Source organism: Sturnira hondurensis, unplaced genomic scaffold (genome assembly GCF_014824575.4).
Source record: "Sturnira hondurensis isolate 20B ecotype Veracruz unplaced genomic scaffold, ASM1482457v3 Scaffold0024385, whole genome shotgun sequence".
Taxonomy (NCBI): Eukaryota; Metazoa; Chordata; class Mammalia; order Chiroptera; family Phyllostomidae; genus Sturnira; species Sturnira hondurensis.
The window spans coordinates 755,046-777,664 of record NW_028097016.1 but is presented as its reverse complement, the minus strand read 5'-3'; the positions used below and the strand labels follow the sequence as shown (position 1 = coordinate 777,664).

The following is a 22,619-nucleotide window of genomic DNA, read 5'->3' as shown; positions in this document are numbered from 1 at the left end:
AGATTCTGCACCTGTAAAATTCAACAATTCAAAATTCATGTTTCTATCCTAAAGGGTTATATAATACTGAACCAAGAAGATATATAATACTGAAGGGTTATATAATACTGAACCAAGAAGATATACCATAAATTATGTTTTTAAAAAGCTCTAGTGTTGAGTTTTCCAATCTCCATGTGCTCCTCTGCCTGAATAATCTAAGGATGCAACTGCTAAAATACAATGCACTAAAAAGATGTAACTGTGCTCACAACATGACTGATGTCATTAAACCAAAAGTAACGTACGTACGCAAGCTAAAATGTCCCCCCTCTTAACATAATGTCTTTAGTTTTCCTAAAACCCCCCTAGTTAGTATCTGCAGATATAAGTACATTAAAAATGACAAATATTTCTTTCTGCCAACTCCCCTCCCCCCAGCAGTAATATGTCTGATAAGTAAAAATACACATATTATCAAAGTACACATTTGGAAACTATAAAGACCCAATTCTTCATTTTACCACACACTTTCAATTCTGCTCCTGCTCTATTTCCAGTCAGTTTCACTTCTGAATTTTTTGCCACAAAGTTAAGAACTGCAACCCTGTGGAGATGTAAATACTAAATAAGAACAAAATTTTTCCTTTCAAAAGAAAATACACTTTTCCACAGGAAAAAACACAAAAGAGAATCTTAAATTCCTGATGGCTCTTTGTCACACAAAAATAATGATTTTAGGATGCTGATGTTTTCCTTGAGTTTCTGAAGTTCCCTCATATAATTTTGTTTACAAGATTCAAAGCAGTTCAAAAATTGCCATCATTTTATTTTATAGATACACAACTACAAATTATTTTTTTATTTCAGTCACAAGGAAGAGGCTCAATATATATTTGTGAAGGAATAAACCTGCATAGCACGCCACTGAGCTGCATGGGATATGCATTCCCGATATGATGGCTTCCCCTCCACCTTCAGCGGCCTTAACAACAAAACAGGTCTTTTAAAAACAAAACAAAAAAAGATGATCATATTATATAGACAAAAGTAAGATCTCTGATTAAGCTGAAAATACATATCATGTACAACTAAATGACACTTTATAAAATTTTTGTGCTTCTACCTTTTTTCTTGTATGTTTCGATTCCATTTTTTCTCTCTTTAGGCTATCAAGTTCTTCAAAGGAATAATCCATATACAAATAAAATAAAATAATAAAAATATACTGAATTCCTATTACATAATCAGCACAGTGCTATAAGAAATAAAATACAAAGCATGATGGTTCCAAACCCTGTAGCTCACCACACCCCTGCAGAGAGTGGGTGCCTACAGCAACTGGCTGTCAAACACCCAGTGTGTATCCCAACATTCGCACTGTGAAACCCTAAGAAAGTACCTAGACCTCAGATCTCTCACCCGTAAAAGGAAGTGGCTACTGATACAAATTTCCCATGCAGAAGAATGCCAAGTAATTTATGTATACACTCTGGGAGCATAACTTCCCACTGTACACAGTGACTTCCTTCTGTGACCCTGAAGAAGATACCTGCTAAGAAGGGCTCCAGGTGGCTAACTGGGCTGAAATCAAAATAAACAAAAACAGAGCCCAGCCATTTCTACATAGGGGCCTCTCAAGCGAACTGCACTTCAAGAAGCCTTCACTGAACTACCTGCCTCTGCGCTGAACTGCCTGCCTGGCACTATGTTTCTCATGCTTCTGCCATCTGAGCCTGCCCATTTATTAAGGAGTTTCTGGAATCCCGTATCAACCAGGAGGACAGAGGCTTTCTCCATCCAATCAGAACTACACAGCTATACTTCCCCCGTGGGCTGCTTTGCCAGCCAATCAGGACAGTGCCTTTTGGATAATCAAATTGTAAGGATTTGCAGTCCTTATTTGCATGAGGACAGACCAATCAGGGACCAGGGGCAGGGACTTCTGTCTATATAAACCAGCTTCCCAGTAGCACTTAGGAGCATACTCTGCCTTTCCACCAGACTGACATTTCCCAGGCTGGGTAGAGTGGAAACACCTAAGATGTCTTTCACTGGAGCAGACCATACCGTATCATACCATACCATATGACACCATACCATACAACAGCAGAAAGGCCAGGGCAGACCAAAAGAGACCAGCGCAGGGCAGAACAGACCAGCAAAGAACACAGCTGTCTAGCCTGAGAGGAGCCAGCACCCAGGTCCGTCTGGCCCCAGGGCCACTTCACCCTAGGGCTGCCTCACAGCCAAGCTGTACCATGATTAAACTGCTTTGCATTGAATCAACTTTCCTTCTTCACTGCACCGCAAACTGGGGATTCCTGTTGACAATGACCTGGCACCTACAACCTACGATTGACACTTCCAAAAAGGACAGTGTGGACAGGTGATCAGGAGAGAGTAACCTTAAAACAGAGAACCTTACAAACACTACTTCAGCCAGGGATGAAGATGGTTAACACCAACAGTGATGTGTCATGCCAACAGTATGTACATTTGATATGAAGAATATGATGAAAATAGCACTTTACCTCCCTGGCCTTCCTCCCCAAAACCCATAACTCCATTCTGATTATGAAGGGAAAAAAAGACGAATTCCAATAAAGGGGGTATTCTACAAAATACTTAACTAGGGCTCAAAACTGGCAAAGTCATGAAAAACAAAGAAAGTCTGAAGAGCTGTCACAAACAAGAGGGGGCTAAGGAGATAAAAAAATACGTATAGTGTGGTGTTTAGGATTTCCAGAACAAGTTCATTCGATAAACACTCAAGATTCATCAACAGACGAATGTTCAAACAGAATGTAGCAAAAGCACACACCAAACTACTGCCACAAAAGCAATGAACTTCTGATACATGAACACGGAAAACACCGTACTGAATAAAATAAGCCAGACACAAAAAACAAATATTGTATGATTCTGCTTATGTGAAGCATCAAGAACAAGTCAGTTCAGAGACAGAGAACAGAATTACCAGGACTGAAGGGAGAAAAGAATGGGGAGTTATTTAACAGGTGCAGTTTCTGTTTGGAACGAAAGTGGCCCGTGGTGATGGTGGCGCAACACTGAGAATGTACTTAATGTCACTGACTTGTACACTTAAAATAACTAAAATAGTGATGTTTATGTTATGTACATTATCACAGTTATTTAAATTAAGGAAATCTGAAGAAGAAGAAGAATATATTAATACTGGCTTATTCATTGTAAATCAGTACCATACCAATGAAAAATATTAAAAATCAAGGAAATTGGGTGTAGGATGTATGGGATCTTTCTGCACAATTTTTCCACAAACCTAAAACTGTTCTAAAAAGTAAAGTCTATTTAAAACTGCCACAAATAAAACATCAAATCATAACATTGTATACCTGAAATTAATGTCAATTATATATATTAATTTAAAAAAAAAAGACCACATGGAGAAGGGAAAGCAATTTCCCAAAGAATGGGTGGGGTAGTGCGTTAAAGTTATCAAAGTAAGTGCAGGAGTGATGACGGACAAAGAAGATAATAATAACAATGCAGATACTTACTTGCAAAAAAGGTCAAGGAAGATAAAGGCTCGAATATATCACCCCCCTTCCAAAAAAAGGACAAGAAATGCTCTTCAATCAATGAAAAACATAAGTAAGCAATCGGAAAAATCAATGCCAAAGATATGAACAAGCAATTCATAAAAGGAATACTACACAAATCTGTGTAAAGATACTAAAACTCACAGGGTTCTGTAAGGATTAGATCATGTAATTAACATAGCACTTGGCATATAAAAATAAAGCTATTAAAGTATAACTAGTAATTAAAGAAATGCTCATTTAAAAAACAATAAAGGGATGGGCAAAAGTATATTTACATTTGTGAATGTAAAAGTTTCTTTTTATATTATTATTTATTGATTATAGAATTATTTTCTTTTTTTAAGATTTCATTTATTACTTTTAGAGAGGGGAAGGGAAGGAGAAAGAGAGGGAGAGAAACATCAATGCATGGTTCCCTCACGCACACTGCCTACTGGGGACCTGGCCCCACGACCCAGGCAGGTCCCCTGACTGGGGATTGATCGAATCAGCAACCCTTTGGTTCACAGGCCAGTGCTCAATGCACTGAGCCACACCAGCCAGGGCTAATTACTGTATTATCTTCTACACAACTGTAAACCTACATTTGCCCACCCCTGTATCTGTATGTATATAAATATGTAGGTCAAATATATATACAAAACGTGTATACATAAAATCAGATTGGAAAACACTGAGAAAACTTATGACCCCCAAATCTGACAAAAAGTAGATATAGGTCCTGTCATAATTTGGTAGCAAAGTAATAGGCATGTCCTTTTTGGCAAATGCTTTGTTAACATTTTCTAAAACTAAAGTAATTATATAATAATAAAATGGTAATAATACGTATAGCTCCTTTAACTGAATTATTTCAGTACTCAAAATTTGTCCTACAGAAATTATATACAAATCCTCATTGCAACAATGTAACACAGAAAACTAGAACTAGTCTAAACGTCTACCAATGGGTGGTTCGTTAAACATAATCAAACATAACTATGCAACATGCTGTAGGTGTATGTATGTGGACATGGACAACTAAGAAGAACAACACTAAATTGCTAAATTTTTAAAATTTGAAATAGAAAAGGATTAAACTGAGTTAGGCAAATTTAATCTGACCTCTTCTATTTATACTTCAAGGAACCAAACTGGCATGCAAAACTGTGTTTATGTATGAAAGTGTAGAGTCTACAGCTTTTACCAAATCTTAAATAAGTGTGTGACATCCCCCCAAAAGGTGACTGAACAACCACTAGAAAGCCCCCCACCAGACCCGCTCTGAAGATCTGAGAAACACAGTTAAATCATACTCACATGAGGAAGTCTGTGGGAAGGAAATACTCTTAATTAAACTTTGAAGGAAAATTAAATGTCACTATCAAAAAGTACACTTTTTATTTCAAGACTCTTACATCTAAGGGTGTAAAGGAAGTTATTCTTCAGATGAACTCATAGTCATTATGTAATTACAAACCTCAACCAAAAATTACAAAGCAAAAACAAGTCTTCAAAATGTGTGACTAGTTCATATTGAAATTACAGTTAAAGAAAAAACATACAGAAGCAAAAGGAGGCAAAGACTAAGTAGTAGTTCCATTTGACAGAGTCAAATAGCTATTATGGACTGTAGTTAGTACCCATACATGTAATAAAAGTTCAAGAGGTATGCATGTAGTCTTAACTGGTTTTTTTAAAGACAAGTAGATTAAAATTAGACAGAAATGAGTTACATCATATACACTGTTCCCAACATTGAAAGTTTTGTGAACTTTCTATAAGCAAAAACAAATCTTTTTTTGGAGGCAGATGAGGGTGATCCAATACTTCTGGAACTAATCTATTATAAATTACTATTTTAAATATTGCAGCCATTAGAAACAATGGGATTTAATGAAGACTGGAATAAATGAGTAATAGCAGGGATGCTCTCTATCTTAAGAAGAAAGTAATTTTGCCCCTTAAGGAACATCTGGCAACCTCTGAGTACATTTTTGATTTCGAGGACTGGGCAGGTGCTACTGGTATATTGTGGGTAGCGGCCATGGATGGCGCTGTAAGATTTTTAGCTCCATCCATCTACCCACCAAAATGCCAACAGTGCCAAAGTGGAAAAACCCTCCTTTAGCAGTAGGCAAGGAAACCACTGAATCTATGCTGTGACATAGTCAACTTTAGTAGAAATCTGTTGGGAATCGCCCTGCCTGGTCTCAGAAGCTGTAATCCCTCGTGGCTAAGGCTGAGTCAAAAGACCTTGGGGACTACATGCCACTAAGACAACGCTTATCTTCCTTGTGGGGGCAGTGCCTCTGCCCCCTTTTACCTTACCCTGCTTGGCCCTGGGCTGACGACTGGTTAGCCAATGACAGGTAAGATTCCTCAAGGGAGGGACAACCTAAGGCAGTCATGGTTGTGAAGGGGCCCTCAGGGAAGGACTTGAGAGGCTATAGAAAAAGGGGGTGATGGACCCTCACCCCTCAGCTTTGACATAGCCTTAGTCCTCATTCTGTCTGCAAGAAGCTTCCTCATCTCTTGGCTGCCTTACTTCCCCTGCTTGACTTAAGCCTGAAACAATGCTGGAGGTGGGTATGGCCCTGTGCAGTAAAGGGTGGGTTCCCTGGGGGATCAGGCCTAAGAAAGAATGCATAAAACCCTATGAAACCTCCTTTGCTAACACCCTCAATTTAAATAAGGGTCCAAGCATGAAATGAATTTGTTCCCCAAAGTTTTATGGCCCTTTAGCTATCTGACCCTGACTCTAAATAGCCCTCATAGTTTTTTGAATGTTATCTATTGTTTGACCATAACTGCCTGACAATGATTGATGAGCTTTACGTATACTCCCTGCATTCCTATGTAATTAAACCCAATAAATGCCCACTGAGGAACAGGCTCCTGGCCCTTCTCCTTTGAGAGATTGGCCACCTTTCCTCCCTAAGCAGATCATGTTTTGGTAGACTTATTCTCATCCATGGTGGCCAGGGGGGCCCTGTGGGAAAAGCTCCTCCCACAGAAATCCTAAATCAATAGGGTTTGTTTATTTGTTTAGAAATACTGACACCACATTAAATACATTAAATAGTACTTATTAAAGTGACATGATTTTTTAGAAGTGTTATTTGAAAGAAAATGAGTAAGATTTCCAATTTATCTAAACCTGTGAAATTCTGCAAAAGCCACAGGCAACAAAAAAGATAATAAATTAATGATAATAAAAGTTTCATACATACACATACCCTATGACTCTCACAACCATACTGAGCAAAAGCAACCACTCACAGTCATACATTGTGCATGATCCCATTTGTACACAGTTCAAGGGCAGGTAAAAATTGATCTCTTGTGTTCAAAACCAAACCAGTGATGCCTTCAGAGAAAAAGGAGAGGGAGGGATGGGAGACAACATAGAGAGACTTCTGGGATGTATTTCTTAATCTAGGTAGTAATCATATAACTGTGTTCGCTTTGTGACAATTCATCAGGCTGTGTACCAATAATCAGTGCAGTTTACCGTATAAAGATAACTAACAAAAATGTTTATTTTTTAATGTTTTATATATATACACCCTAAAAAGTTAAGCATTTAGACCAGAAAGCTAAAACAGTATCAAGTGCAAAAGTGAAAGTGTTTTGTTACACTACAGGCTGCCTTCCAAGAATTCAAAGATGACACCCCCAGAAAGCTGTAAATACCATACACAGCACTCGGGAAGCACTCACTGTGCACTTAACTCACTCTATATCCCTCATCTCAAATCCCAGAATTTGACAAATACTTCGAAATGCAGTTGAATTTATTCCATGGACAGTATGTTTGAATTATTTCCTCCAATGCCCAGCTGTGAACTGTCATCGGAGAACAGGCTCTATGAAACCAATGACGCTGCTCTCTTTTCTAGGGCCACATTTCCCCAAAGCTCACCCAAGCTAACCGGCTCCAGGCCCCCAACTCCTAAGGATTTCCCCAGGCTGCTTATACCGGTACCCACCATTGCCTCTCCCAGTGTCCGCTCTCACAATCCACCTCACCTCCCTTCACACACCCAAATAATTCATATTCATGCTTGTTCCAGAGATTAGGCTCACCTCTCCCCAAGACTCTTACTCTTTCCCAGCACCTCATAAATACAAGCCAAACCTCACTCCCCACAAACTCCTAACATTCTCCACAAATTCGCTTCCCACAGCACCACAAAACCAGGGAACATGCTATCCTCCTCCCAGACACATGCACAAACACTTTGATTCTGCAAACGACTGAGCTCATTGGCCACCACTGTAACTATTACCTCCACTCCCCTCTTCCCTTTAGCAACACCCCACACACTTTCCCACATTCAAATCCACCCCATTTCCCATCTACCCTCTGTCTGGAACGTCTGCTTTCCCCTTTAAAAAACCTTTCCTTCTCTCCGGTACTCTGACAAATCGAAAGCTGGAGAAAGTGTATGAAGGAACATGCTCTGTCCTATGTGAAGGTAGTTGCTCAAATCTCAAGTATACAGCCAGGTGCATGGGCTACAGAGTCAGACGCTGCATTCTGAAACCCAACCTCATCACTTAATAACTGCAAGGCTTTGAATTAGTTATTTTGCATCATTAAGCCTCAGTTTCCCAAAGCACAACATGGAGTTAATAAAAATAGCTATCTCATAAGAGTTGTGAGGAATGAAGAGGACGAAAGGTTCTTTAAGTCTCTTTAAAGCTAATGTTCCTGCAAAGTCTCCTCTTGGGGAATAGAAGTGGGGCAAGGGAAAGAAAAAGGGAAGAAGTAATCTACGGATACATCTGTGATACAGAGGATTTTGTCACATCCCCAAACTCAGTGCTCTTTATTATCCCCCCTACAACGTGGGACCAAGAAGCCATCAGGCTCCTGCAAAAGGATGGGGACATGGATATACATATACAACAACTACTCCTCCCGCATATACTCATTTGAAGAAATGAGGTAGGAAAGAGCCCCTTAAATAGCCAAAATGCGTTCCTTGAGGGTCAGAGAATAGGAAGGAAAACCCAAAGTCTTAGAGAATTTCTCTTGAGAAGCTGTTCACAACTAAGAAATCAAAAGTAAAAGCTAGAAATCTTAAAGACTCCTCGCTGCTCCAGTAGGAAAAGTAACAAATGGATTCTCAGCAAGTAGGCTGAGAAAGAAAAAGCACTGTCCCTGACTCCCGTAGGGCATCAGGGCTTCCCCGGTCCCTTCAGAAGAGGGGTAAGGGGGAGGGTCTCCGAAAGGGAATCCCCAGCTGCCTAAAGGTGGGAAGGAGCTGCATCAGGCCGGGCCCCCAGGGAATTTCACTAGGTCTCTTCACAGCCCAACTCCAGAAATGGGATTTCTCTTAGGACTCCGGGCTATCCCAGAGATTCGGCCATCACCGGATCCCTTCCCTTACAAGACCTGCGGACCGCCCTCGTCAGTCCTCCGAGTTCTCCCAGCCACTTCCCGGGGTCCCCCGCTGGCACGGGGACAGCCCGCTGCCCACGGGATCCCCTCACGGGCTTCCTCCTGGCCCCTCCCGAGCGCCGCGAGCCCGTGGGGTTACCTGCTGAGACGGCAGCTCCACATGCAGGGCCCGCGCTGCAGAACCTGGAGGTAGAGCGGCGGCCGGGCCTGGGGGCGGCGGGGGAACCGGGGCCCCGATCGACACCAAGGCACTCATCTTGACCCAGGGGCCGCCAAGCGGCAGGGCCAGCGCTCCTCCGGCATCCGCAACTATTGCTCAGCCACGACCCGCAGAGCCCCTGCAGCCCAAACACCCGCCACCCAAGGGGCAGAACTGCTCTACCCCACCTCCGGGTGCCGCTGAAGCCGCCGCCGCCGCCGCGGGCTAAGGAAGAGCCATATTACCGCAGTGCAACCCCCCCCCTCCACCCGCTGAGACTTGGCTTGCTCATTGGTTCAGCTCCCACAGGGGCGGGATCCAACCACAGAGAGTAGACGCCCTATTCGGTAGAAGGTCTGTCCGTCTCTGGCCGAATGGAATGGGGGCGGAGGAACCCGAGGATGGCCTAAATTGCGTCTGTCAAACCACGGTAAAACCTGGGGCGTTGCTTTCTTTTTCCAAGTCTAATTGGTTTTTTCACTGCCACAGGGCGGGGTCTCCTGGGGAGCCACAGAGGCCATTGCTCTAGATCGCTGTCAGTTGTCAGGAAAGGGAAACAAGGGCGGGGTCTGATTAGGTAGTGAGTGAGCCCAGACTCCGGTGTCACGTGCAGGAGGCAAGCGAGTCACCTGATTAGTGAGAGACAGTCCTCAGAGCCGCTTCCGCCCTAACCTAGTTCCCATAGTAACCGGCGGAGAGGGCTGGGACCCTCGGGGCCAGCTGGATCGCGATGACTACTCTGCAGTTAGTCGCAGGCTCCCTAAATACTCTTTTCCTAAAATGCTGCAGTCAACGTGCGGGGATGGAAAGGAAATACTTCATGGTTTGGCAGAAAAGCACCACGCAGGATGCAGTAAGACTCAAAACCTGTCAGGCATTCCCACCAGCTCTTCCATGACCAGTTCTAACCCACAGGTCCATCCCCTCCTCGCACTCCACTCACTACTTGCTGACCTACGAGGTGTGCTACCCACCCAGGGCTCTGTTTCTTCTCTACGAGGGGTTGCTTATGCTGTCCCTAGAAAGCCTTTGTGACTTTTCTCCTAATGTTTACCCATCAAATCTCATCTGGTGCTGGGATCTCTTCTTCCAAAAGGCTTCTCTGATTCATTCAGGCATCCCGATTAGGAATCTTGCCTCTAGCATATTGCTCGTTATTCTTTGCATTGTCTCTTAACGTGTGCAATACACACGTATAGACACACACACACATATATATATGTATGTATGTATGTATGTATGTGTGTATGTATGTGTGTATGTATATATATATATATACTGAATTCCTCAAGAAAAAGGATCTTGTTGTTCATCTCTGGACTGACCTGAGTGGCTGACAAATAATCTAGATGTTTTTGCTTTTGAAGTGAGGGCCCTCCAAATGCCACCTCTTACATGAAGACTTCCTTGATCACAATGATAGCGTGTATAGCAATTGTGTCTGTAATTAACAGCATTGACTCGTTCTACAGGTTATTGATCTGCCTTTGCACCCCCTGCCCCAGCCACCCCTCCATTGTGAGTATAGACTCATTTGGGCGGAGTGGGAGGGGGGCGTCATTTAACCCTCTGCACAAGTTTATAAAGTGGGCCTGTAGACACGACCCGGAATCACTGTTTTTTGGAGTCAGCTCTGAGTATTAGTTAACTTTATTATTTCATTTATTCAACAAAAGTTCATTGAGGGCTTCCCCGTGCCAAGCCCTTTGCTAGGTGCTGGGAAATTAGACTTGGACTCCTCCCCAAAGGAGCTGCTCTCCTTACAGGGAAGTCCAACAGTAAACAACGAGTGATAATGTAGTTGCTGAGTGCTGGGTCTAAGGAGAGTCCAGGGGCTGTAGGAGGCAGAGAAAACAGATTTCACAGTACAGGGGACATTTAAACTGGGTATCGAAGGACCAGTGAGAATGCGCCAGGCAGGTAGGTAGAAAAGAATATTCCAGCAGGGGGAACAGGATCCATTTTTCCATCAGCCTTTTCTGAGGTGCAACTCTGCAGCAGATTGACTATTGGGCACTGGAAATACAGGCCTCACGTAAAGCTGTTTTTAGAGAAGTTTTTCAAACTTCTCTACTCACATGCCACAAACACTAGAAGAGCTGGAACCCTCACCGCTAGGGATATGGCAGCGAACTGAAATAGCCAGCTGTTGGCAAAATATTCAAAGCAATGCATTTAAGTGTTTAGCACAGTGCCTTGGATATAGTGTTCAATAAAGGCTACCTGTCATTTCCATCTGTCCTACTTCATTCTGAAAAGTCTTACATTATTTTAGATCCTATTCCATAATAAAGCTGTATGTTTCAACATAAAAATACTTTCATCACTTAGGATTAAATTGTTATAATATTTATGCAGTGCTATGTATCCCCTACAGAAAAATGTATCTGTGTTTAAGGAGCGTGGATTCTAAGGTGGCCAAATACAATATACATCCAGCAATAGAAGAAGGATCACAGATGAGGGGTAACAAAGTGACCCAAGCCGCTGGGCCTGGTGGGCAAGGTCAAAGTAGGCTTCACCAACGTGTTGAAGGATGATTAGGAGAGCTTAGATCCATTTAGCTCAGAGATAGCTGGTGTTTCAACAGCTACTTATATTACCATGTTGGGTACTGAAATCAAACATTCTGTTTGCACAGCCAGAAAGTTAAACCTACCCTAATCCATTTTGCTTCCTTCTCTTCCTTGTAAATAAGAGCAAGATAGGAATAATTGGTCTTTTGCTGTCTCAAACTTAATTAAATTAAAATCTGTCTCCTTTCTTTCAAGAGTCCTCTTTCCTCCACTCACTTACTCGTTGAGTCAAACATCCATCAGACCTTTACTAGGTACCTCGCCCGGGCGCTACGTTCACAGAAATCATGCATATAGAATCCCTGCCTTTAAGGAGTTGGTAGATCATTTCAGTACAAAGCAGTAAGTACAATCATTTAAATGGTATATAAAGTATAGTAGAAGCACAGAAAAGGAAATGGCTAACTGCAGAAGGCTTTCTAGAGGAGAAAGACCATTCAAAGCAGAAGGAACTGAATGAGCAACGGCACTGAGGCACAGGCCATGACATTTGTATACTTTAACCTGGTTGAAACCAAGGTTGTGTGGGAAGCAACAGGTAAAGAGGCTGGAAGAGGAATGTGGGGTCTGGTGAGAGGAACCTTACTACCAGGCTAAAGAACTTGAGTTTAATCTTAGGCAACAGGAAGTCATTTAGAAAGATCCTGAGGCAGCCCTGAAGAGGCAGCTTTGAAAAGACAGGACGAGAGCAAGACTTGCAGAAAGCCAGGTGAAAATTGCAAAACGAAGAGGCCATCCTCAGAGAGCCTGCACAAACCCCACAAACCTGAAAGGCAGGTCTCTGGGCAGCGTTTCTCCTTCGCCTTTCTCAACCCTCAAGGTCACTTTTTCAAAAAAGCCACCCAAGATCTGAGCTAATTGCTACCTCCTCTGGGCTTCTCCAGCAACTGCCTGACCTCTCATCAGTACATGTATCCATGTGCCTAGTTTTATATACTAAGTGTTGTATATTTGTCTTGCATACCCCACCATGAATTCCTGCTTTCAATTTTGTTCTGATTCTCTGGCATCCTGACCTAAAGGACAGGCTTTAGTAGCCCCAATGAGAAATGACTGAATGAATGAATGAATGAATACAATCAGTGAATGAATGGATGAATGCTCCAGAGAGTGAATGGATGATGACACTGAACACAGCCCCAAAGAGAGGAAATTAACTTGCTCTAGGTCACAGAAAGTTTGTAGCAAAGCTGAGGCAAAGATTTTGGCTCCATGCCCCGAAAACCAGTGCACCTTCCTCAATTTCAGTGTTTTTCACACTGTCATGGACCATAAATGTGCCAATGTGAGTATACAAACTTGTGAATTTATGAGTCAGCTAGAAGACACACATCAAATACAAACACATCTAACCCAGGGAGCTCATTTGGTCAGAATCACCCAGAGAAAGCTTTTTCTGGGAACATCAGGCTTTTACAGTGATGCTGAGGGACGAGCGAGAGGTGCAATTCGGGCTGATGGTGCAGCCTGAAGAAGGAGCGTGGAGCCCAGAAGGAACTGAAAGAGAAGGCCGGTCAGGAGTAAGCAGAGAGAGGCAGCCAGTTCAGAGGAAGAAGAGGAGAAAAAGAAGAAAAAACAACACTTCAAAAATAAAATCGAGGACCTCTGATTTATTTTACAGTTTAGTATTGCCTTTATGTATGATTTCATATGGCAGAAGCAGGGTTGTCTGTCCACTGCTTAGAGTCTCTGACGCTCTAATCCAGCCCCAATGGCCCAGAATGGAGTTGGAGGTCCTGGCAGAAGCCAAGTCCTGCCAGGTGTTGCAGCCCCAGTCGGGTTTGACTTTGAGGTGCTCGGGCAACTACTGGACGGTCTAAGCAGGGGAGTGACCTGATCCCATTTGCATTTGGGAAATGCCACTCTGGCTGCTGTGTCAAGAGCAGAGTCAAGGATTGGAGGGGTAGTGAAAGTGGGAGCAATAAATTGACTAGAACAAAGGAACATGGCTGAGTTCCTGGGAGTAAAGGGGCTCAAGGGATGCCTGATTCTCTCCCGTGCTCGCCCGCGCAGGCAGGCGGTGGTCTCATAGGGTCCCGGACAATAAGCATCCTGGATGTAAAGCAGTGTGACGGGAAGAGCTCTGAGCCACACACAAGGCAGAAAACATAAGATCTTTCTGGGCCTGCTGCTTACTAGCCGATGATTTGAGGCAAATTGATTTCCGTCCCTGAGCCTACAGGTGTCCGTGAGGGCTAGAGAGAACGCACTTCTTCTAAGTATTTTGTGTGCATTACTATGGTCGATCCCCACAGGAGCCTTTACAGTAGGTATTCTTGCCCCAGTTTTACAGCAGCCTAGGAAGAGGCTCCAGCAGTGGAAATGAGCTGCCCAAANAAAGCAGTGTGACAGGAAGAGCTCTGAGCCACAAGGCAGAAAACATAAGATCTTTCTGGGCCTGCTGCTTATTAGCCGATGATTTGAGGCAAATTGATTTCCGTCCCTGAGCCTACAGGTGTCCGTGAGGGCTAGAGAGAACGCACTTCTTCTAAGTATTTTGTGTGCATTACTATGGTCGATCCCCACAGGAGCCTTTACAGTAGGTATTCTTGCCCCAGTTTTACAGCAGCCTAGGAAGAGGCTCCAGCAGTGGAAATGAGCTGCCCAAAGTCACAGGGTTCTGAGTGGCAGGTCAGCTTGTGAACCCAGGTCTCTTTTCTCCTGGGCCAGGACTCTGTCCACCAGACCATCCTTCCTGTGTTAATTAGAATACACAATTTAGAAACCTGAATTTTACCAAAAGGATGAGAATCTTACTTCCATCAGCAGCAAAGTGTAGGTACAAAAATTCAAAGGATAAAACTGTCTACCCAGTTCTTCTTTCTCTTTCTGAATAATTTAGTCAAAAAGCCCTACAGTGGGGCTGAGAACAAGGTCGCAGTAAGCACAGGTGGGGGGTGGCGAGCTGGCCCAGAGTGGGGGGTCAGAACCACAGCAAGGTGAGAAGGTGCCCACACAGGGCCAGAGCGAGTGGAGGGGAGAGCCCGGCCCAAGGGTGAGAACCAGCCAGAGTAGGTACATAGTAAATCCACGGGAAGAACAGCCTGGGGCAAACTGTCAGAGTCCAAGCCAGAGGAGAGGAAGACCAGTCCATGGTTTGTGAGGCCCAGTGTAAAGTGGAAATGCAAAGTTGCTTGTTCAAAAAATAAGAATTCCAAGGCAACATGGGCCCCTCTAAGCACCAAGCTCGGAACAACTGTGTAGGTAGATCCATGAAAACAGTCCTGGTGAGGAGAGTTTTAATACAGCAGATGGGGATGGAGGACAATGGCAACAGGAATTGGTTAAATAAATAAAACAAGGATTTGGAAAAAAGGAAAAAATGCAGCCCTGGCCAGTGTGGCTCAGTGGGTTGGAACATCACCCTGCGACTGAAAGGTTGAGGGTTCAATTCCCGGTCAGGGCACATGCCTGGGTTGCAGTTCGATACCCAGCTCATGCACGTGTGATCCCGGGTCTGAGTGTGTATGGGAGGCAAGCAATCAATGCTTCTCTCTCACATCGAAATTTCTCTCTCTCCCTTCCTCACTGCCTAAAACCAATGGGAAAAAATGCTCCAGTGAAGATAGAAAAATAAATTTTTTAAATGCAACTGAACAAATTTTAAAGATCTTACAGCTTTTGCCCTAGTCTGGTAGCTCAGTTGGTTAGAGCGTCAGCCAGATAAACCAAGGTTGCAGGTTCCATCCCTAGTCACAACACATACAGGAATCGACAGACAAATGCAGACATAAGTGGAAGGACGAATGGATGTTTCTCAATCTCTCTCTCTCCCCACCCCATCCATCTTTCTCTCTAAAATCAATCAATTAATAAAATGAAATGAAATAAAGATCTTATTGGCTTTATTCAATGACTCATGGGTCAGATAGCGTCCCATCTAGCAGACAGAAAAGAGCTCTGAGGAGCTGTACAAAATCAAAGACATTTAAAGGCGGAAGGGAGCGGGAAAAAGAAAGTTATGCTAACAAAAAGCAGATGGATTATAGCAAGGTCACTTTCTTTTAGGGGATGACAGGGTCCATCAGGCAGATTACCTCACTAATGCCAACCAGGTGATTCCCGATTGACTGGTTTAAGATTCCCTTTTCGGGGCAGACGGAAATTGTTAAGCCTCAATTTAGTGATGTGGGGTTTTAGCATAAATGACTCCATTTCAGTCTCATTGTCTTCTTTTTTTTTTTAACAAGACGATGGGAGCCAGTTTTCTCTCTATCAGAAAAAAGGCGTTACAAATACAGGAAGAGAGAGAACTTGAATGAACCTGTGGTGATAGACTAAAATGACCCAGATCTTGGTTTCTAGATATCAACTTCCACAAAAAAAATCTAACACTACTTTGTCTACAAGAGATACACTTGGTTCTATTGAGAGGGACCAAGAGTCTTTGAAGAAATGTCTGAGTCTCAGGATTGGGCCACAAAATGTACATGATCCCAGGACATCAACTGGGGCAGTTTGAGGGTCAAAATAAATAATGATAGAACTGCTTAGAGTCCCTTAAATAAAATAGGGATCCACGAGTCTTTATTAGTATAAATCAATAATAAACTGTCTTATAAGAAAAAATATTATATTAACTCCAAGTACGAAAAAAGAGCAACTTGACAGCATGGCCTTAGTCAAGAGAGCAGAGTGAACACCCCCTGCAGGACAACTGAAATCAGGCGCCGCCGGCTAGGGTGTGGTGAGAAGAAACAGTACGGTATTACTTGCGCGGTGTTTCTGCTACAGGTGGAGAATCTGAATCAATTATGAGGAAAGACGAGACACCAAAACTACATGGTGTTCTGCACAACCCCTGGCCTGTGATCTTTAAGATTGTCAAGGTCCTGATAGTCCAGGAGATACGGAGGAATTTTTTAAATAAAAGAAGTGCTTGGTATGCACCAGGCGTTGTGGTAACGAGTCTGTGTGTCCTCGCAACACGGCTACGTGAAGAGGATGTAAAGGGAGAGCACCGTCCACTGCCCAAGGTCACACGTGTGCGGAGCTGGGGTTTGAAAACATCCTGACCCCAGCGTTAATGATCCTACACTTTACAGCTGCTAATCAGAGTATTGCAGCGTATATTTTAAATTTTATTTGTACAGTGAAGTCATATTTATTTTCTGAAGACATTTTATAGCTTTATACATTAAATTTAAAATATATATCATTCAGGTTTAATGATAGAAAAAATACTTGTATCCATTTTCACCAAAAGTAACTAGCCCTCAAAAGCGGTTTGGAACTTGAGAAACTTTTTAAGCACGTGCAAGTGGGGTTTAATGTGATGTAAAAAATGTGGCTGATAAAACTGTGTGTGCGTATGCTGAAAATAGTAGATGAAAGTACACAAACAGAAACTCCCTCAGCAGTAAGGGGTGAAAAATATCTTGGAGAAGTGTTTGCAAGAAAGGGAAACAGCATTACAAAAGGGAAACTTGGAGGAGATATGAAACAGAGGTTTTGTTATAATTATTGTGGTTGAAGCCGAAGGATGAGGGAAATTCCTGTTCTTCTCCTCCAAGTGATCCCATTATAACCCATTGACTGGGGACTTTTCCCACCCTCCCAGAAGCACTGGGAGAAAGCACCTTCCAAACTTGGAGCGCACCCGCGTATAAACACGAGAGGAACTTTGCTGATGAGAAGACCAGACTCCGCCATGCGGCGGCACAGCTCCTCTATTAGGGTACAAACATATTGAAGGTCACTGTTTGTATTACTTTCAGCCATAAAACGGCTGCTTTAAAGCAACATAAATGTATCCTCTCACAGTTCTGGAGGCCAGAAGTCCAAGATCAAGCTGTTGGAGGAGCTTCACTCCCTCAAGGACTCTGGGAGGAAACCCTCCCTTATCTCTGCCAGCTTCTGGTGGCTCCAGGGGCTCTAGGAGCTCAGCACACTGGGTCAGGGAGACCTGATGAGGGTGTGATGATGACGATGGTGACAGCCACATCTCCATGTCCTGTTGAGGGATTAGAGGCCAGTCCCTGGGATGAAAACTATTCATTTATAGATCAGTCATTTTTAGACACATATTCTCTTATTTATTTAGGAATATGGGTTATTCCCGTTGTACAGATGAGGAAGCTGAGACTCAGAGATGTTAAGTGACATGCTAATGCAGCTGGCAATGGCAGTGGCACAGGCTGGACCCCACAGTCATTAAGTACATGTTATCAGGGATGAGAAAGGAGGGAACGGTCTGAAACAAAAATTTCAGTCGTAGCATCAGCAGGCAGTGGGGGAAGGAAGGAGGAGGAGGAAAGAGTCCATCAAGACTGAATGGCTGGAGAAAAAAGAATGAAATCCTACTATCTGCGACCACATGGAGGGATGCACTGAAATAAATCAAAAAAGAAAGACAAATATACTATTTCACTTCTGTGTGGTGTCTAAGGAACAAAGCAAATGAACAAAACAGAAACAGACTCATACACACAGAAAACAGACCGATGGCTGCCAGAGGGGTGAGGGGTTGGCAGACCCAGTAGAAAAGGTGAGGGGATTAAGAAGCGCTAATTGGTAGTCACAGAACAGTCACGGGGATGTAAAGTGCAGCATAGGGAATACAGTCAATAATATTGTAGTAACTGTGGTGCCAGGTGGGCATTGGAAATATTGGGGGAAATACTTTGTAAAGTATATCATTGTAACACCACTATGCTCTACTCCTGAAACTAATACAAAATAATATTGAATGTAGGACTTCCGCCAAGTTGGAGGCATAGGTGGAAACACTGTGCCTTCTCCCACAACCAAGTTTGAATACAACAAAGGTTTGGAGAAGAAAGACGCAGCCAAAGAACAGAAAATTGAACTATATGGAAGTTCAACAACAATGAACCATTCTACCAGACCAGTAAGAGTGGCAGAGCCAGCAGTGGAGCAGGGTCGGGCAGGACAGATCCCCGGACCCCAGGCGCCCAGGCGCCCAGGCATCCAGGGTAGCGTCGGGCGGACCCACTGAGGGCTCGAGACAGCGAGAGTGAGAAGTGAGACGGACCACGCAGCCCCCAGCAACGAACCCAGCAGCGGCTGACTGCAGTCACACATTCATGAGCAGTGGGACGAATCACGAGGCCCATTCATGCGCAGAGGGACAAATCACGCAGCCCGCGGTGGCAGTGGAAAGAAGCAAAGGGTGCCCGCCATTGCATTGCTTTGGCCCCGCCCCCACATACAGTGTCACAACCCAGTGACTGGGTGGCCTGGCCCTGGTGAACACCTAGGGCTCTGCTCCTCGTACATAACAGGCACGAACAGACAAAAATATGGCTCAAGAAGAACTCAAAGTCCCAGAGCTGATAACTCTAAGTGACCAGGAAATAACGAACCTCTCAGATGCACAATTCAAGACACTGGTAATCAGGATACTCACAGAACTGGTTGATTTTAGCCACGAATTAGAGGAACATATGAAGGCTAAACTAATTGAAATGAGGGGAAATACACAGGAAACCAATAGTGATGGAAAGGAAACAGGGACTCAAATCAATGGAGTGGACCAGAAGGAAGAAAAAAATGTCCAAACAGGAAAAAGTGAAGTTACAAGAATTCAAAAAAATGAGGAGAGGATTAGGAACCTCCAGGACATCTTTAAATGTTCCAACATCCGAATTATAGGGGTACCAGAAGGGGAAAAGAAACAGCCACGAGTGGAAATTTATTTGAACAAATAATACAGGAGAACTTCCCCAGTCTGGCAAAGGAAATAGACTTCCAGGAAATCCAGGAAGCTCAGAGAGTCCCAAAGAAGCTGGACCCAAGAAGGAACACACCAAGGCACATCATAATTACATTAGCCAAGATTAAAATGAAGGAGACAATCCCAGAAGCAGCAAGAGATAAGGGGACAGTTACCTACAAAGGAGTTCCCATCAGACTGTCAGCAGATTTCTCAAAAGAGACCTTACAGGCAAGAAGGAGCTGGAAGGAAGTATTCCAAGTCATGAAATCCAAAGACCTACATCCAAGACTGCTCTATCCAGCAAAGCTTTCATTTAGAATGGAAGGGCAGATAAAATGCTTCTCAGATAAGGTCAAGTTCAAGGAGTTCATCATCACCAAGCCTTTATTATATGAAATGTTAAAGGGATTTATCTAAGGAAAACAAGATAAAAAATATGAACAGTGAAAGGACAGCAAACTCACAGTTACTAACAACCACACCTAAAACAAAAGCAAACCAAGAGGACAGCTAGATCAGGAGTGGAACCATAGAAATGAAGAACACATGGAGGGTTAGCAACAGGGGAGTGGGAGGAGGAGATGGGGGGAGAAGGTACAGAAAATAAGTAGCATAGATGGTAGGTAAAAAATAGATAGGGAGGAGGGCAAGAATAGTAGGGGAAATATAGAATCTAAAGAACTTGAGACACGTGGTCATAAACTAAAGGGGGGAATGGTGGGGGAGGGGTGTGCAGGGTGGAGGGGAATGAAGGGGGAAATAGAACAACTGTAATGGTATAATCAATAAAATATATTTAAAAATTAAAAAAATAAAAATAAAGAGATGAAATATTACAAAAAACAAAAAAACAAAAGAATATTGAATGTAAATTATAATTAAAATAAAATTAAAAATAAATCAGTCAATAAAAAGACTGGTTTTGTTGAAGGGTGGGCAGTAGTGACATCGGGAACCTAGGTTATGTTTAAAAAGGCAACGTTTTTCAGAAAGATGGGTGCTTTACATCACTGCCTCCCTCATTACACCTGAGAACAGGGACCTTCAATGTGGAAGCCTCTCACTCCCTGTCAAGAGGAGGCCTGTGGTAAAGGTTGATTTGCTGTGTGATTAGAGGCAAGTCACTTGCCTTTCTGTGTCAAGTTTCCCAGATGAAGAGGAGTTGCTCTAGATAAATGCTAAATTCCTGTCTGGCTCTGAGCTCCTGTGAGTCTGTGATTTCATTATCTCTAGCTTCTAGCTCAGGGTATGCACTGAGTAAGTGACAAAATGTGAACAGAAAGCTTAAGAGGCTGTGTGGGATTCACCTCAAAAAAAAATCATCTTTACTGCCGCCTAGTGCTCATAGCTGGGAACCACAAGCAGAACCATGAAACTGACCTTCAGACTGAGAAGGCAACCGCACTCTCACTGTCCAAAGGTAGGTCTTCTGGAAAAGAAAGTCCCACGTCTCTCTCCCAAGATAAAAACTCCCAACCCAAGGCAAAGTTCACAGCATTTACCTAGATTTCTCCACACATAACTTAGAGCGGAGCTGGCCTCTGCTCTGCACAGGCTGCTGGACATACATCGCCCGCTAGGTGAGGTGACCCCTCCCACATTTGGGACCTGGTTATTGTCACTTCCTTAGGCAGAGATGGTGGACTTCCCAAGTGCACAACTGTTCAATCTTCACAAAATTGGTGCTGAAAATCACGACGTACATTTGTGGGGTGGCCGAGGTTAGGACTAGGACTTAGCCTGGAGCCAGAGGTTGAGGGTTCTGGCTAGCCTCAGGCTGGGGCTGCAGTTGGGCCGACTCAGCACCATCAGGCCTTTCCTCCATCCTTCAGGAAGGGTCTGTCCTCTGGGAAGAGCTCTGTGGCCTGGGGCCCGCATGGTGCTGCAGAACTCAGCCTCCATGGGCCCCTTCAAGGCATCTCCTGTTCTTACCCTGCCCCCCTGCCCTGGAGAGACTCTGGAAGAGCCAGCTCCCGCCCTTCCCAGCGAAGCCCCAGTGCAGACCTCTGCACACCTACTGCCCCCTCTCAGTCGTTCGCATCAGCAACACTATCTCCTCCACCTGCACTTTCTGCTCTGCCCTTCTTCAGCTACTTCCCAGCAAATTTCCAGTCACCTATTGTGTCCCAGCTCAGGTATCGGGGTTCCAGTTCAATAAGGCACCCCAGGTTGGGGTAGCGGCACCTCTGTCACAGGTCTGACCACCCTGCATCCCCTCAGCAGTTTCCAATGTTTGTTTCAGCTCCTCAGGAGCCCTTCAGAAGCTCACGGCTTCCGAAACAGAAGAGCAGTCCCTACAGTAGATGAATGGCAGGACAGGCCTGTATGCAGTGGGAAAGTTGGAACGAGGCCCCTTAGGCTCAGCTGGGAAGGGTTCCCAGGTGCTTAGTTGTCGCTGAACTGAATGGAATCAGAACAGAGAGCTGTGAGACCTGGTGGGCTATGAAAGCACTAGAGCGACAGCAGGCCAGGGCTCCCCTTTGTGGCATAACTTAGGCCAGGCACAAGGAACGCGCGGTTGGAGCGATCCATAAGGACCTTTCCAGCTCAGCCTCTCCAGGACCTTACGGCTGGACAGCAGCCCTTCATTTAGCACGTGTGGTAGGTGGCCATGAGGGGCTCCAAGGACCCCTGCCTCCTGGTGGTCACTCCACCTGTAACTCTCCTGAGTGTGACCTGGACCTGATGGTCTGCACCTGATGAAGAGAATATGGCAAAAGTGACAGGCGATCACTTCCAAGATTAGGTCATAAAAGACTGTGACTTCTGTCCACACTGTTCTCTAGCTCATCTTGTTTCCTATCCCTGATGAGCCAGCTGCCCTGCTGTGAGATGTTCCATGGAAAGGCCCACATGGCAAGGAACTGGGAGTGGCCTGTGGTCACCAGCCAGTGAGGAAGTGAATCCTGCCCATGAGCATGTGAATGACCTTCAAGGTGGATCCTCCCCAAGTCAAGCCTCGAGAGGCTGCAGCCTTGTGAGAGACCCTGAAAGCAGAGGGCCTGCTAAGCCAGACCTCAACTACAGACTCGGAAGCTGTGAACAGTGTTGTCTGAAGCCACTAAGTGTTGGGATAATTTACCACACAGCGATAGATAACTAATACACCACCCAGGAGCAAGGGGGAGAAGGCTTGGCAGGTAGCCTGACTAGGAGCCGTGGTCTCCCCAAGTGTCAGTAGCAAGATGCAGATGTGGCCCCAGCAAGAACC

The 22,619-nt window shown here is 44.2% G+C and overlaps 1 protein-coding gene across 3 annotated transcripts in view; it reads right to left on the bottom strand.

The window, feature by feature from the left end:
• The window catches only part of UVRAG (UV radiation resistance associated), a 287,802-nt gene extending 278,359 nt beyond the window's left edge, over window positions 1-9,443 (bottom strand). The window contains exon 1 of one of the 3 annotated variants that reach the window (XM_037038443.1): window positions 9,095-9,443. In XM_037038443.1, the coding sequence (XP_036894338.1) occupies window positions 9,095-9,211 (117 nt within the window). In that variant the 5' untranslated portion in view covers window positions 9,212-9,443. The remainder of the gene's footprint in view (window positions 1-9,094) is intronic. The other 2 variants (XM_037038440.1, XM_037038441.1) reach the window with 2 other exon arrangements.
• Between the last annotated feature and the right edge of the window lie 13,176 nt (window positions 9,444-22,619).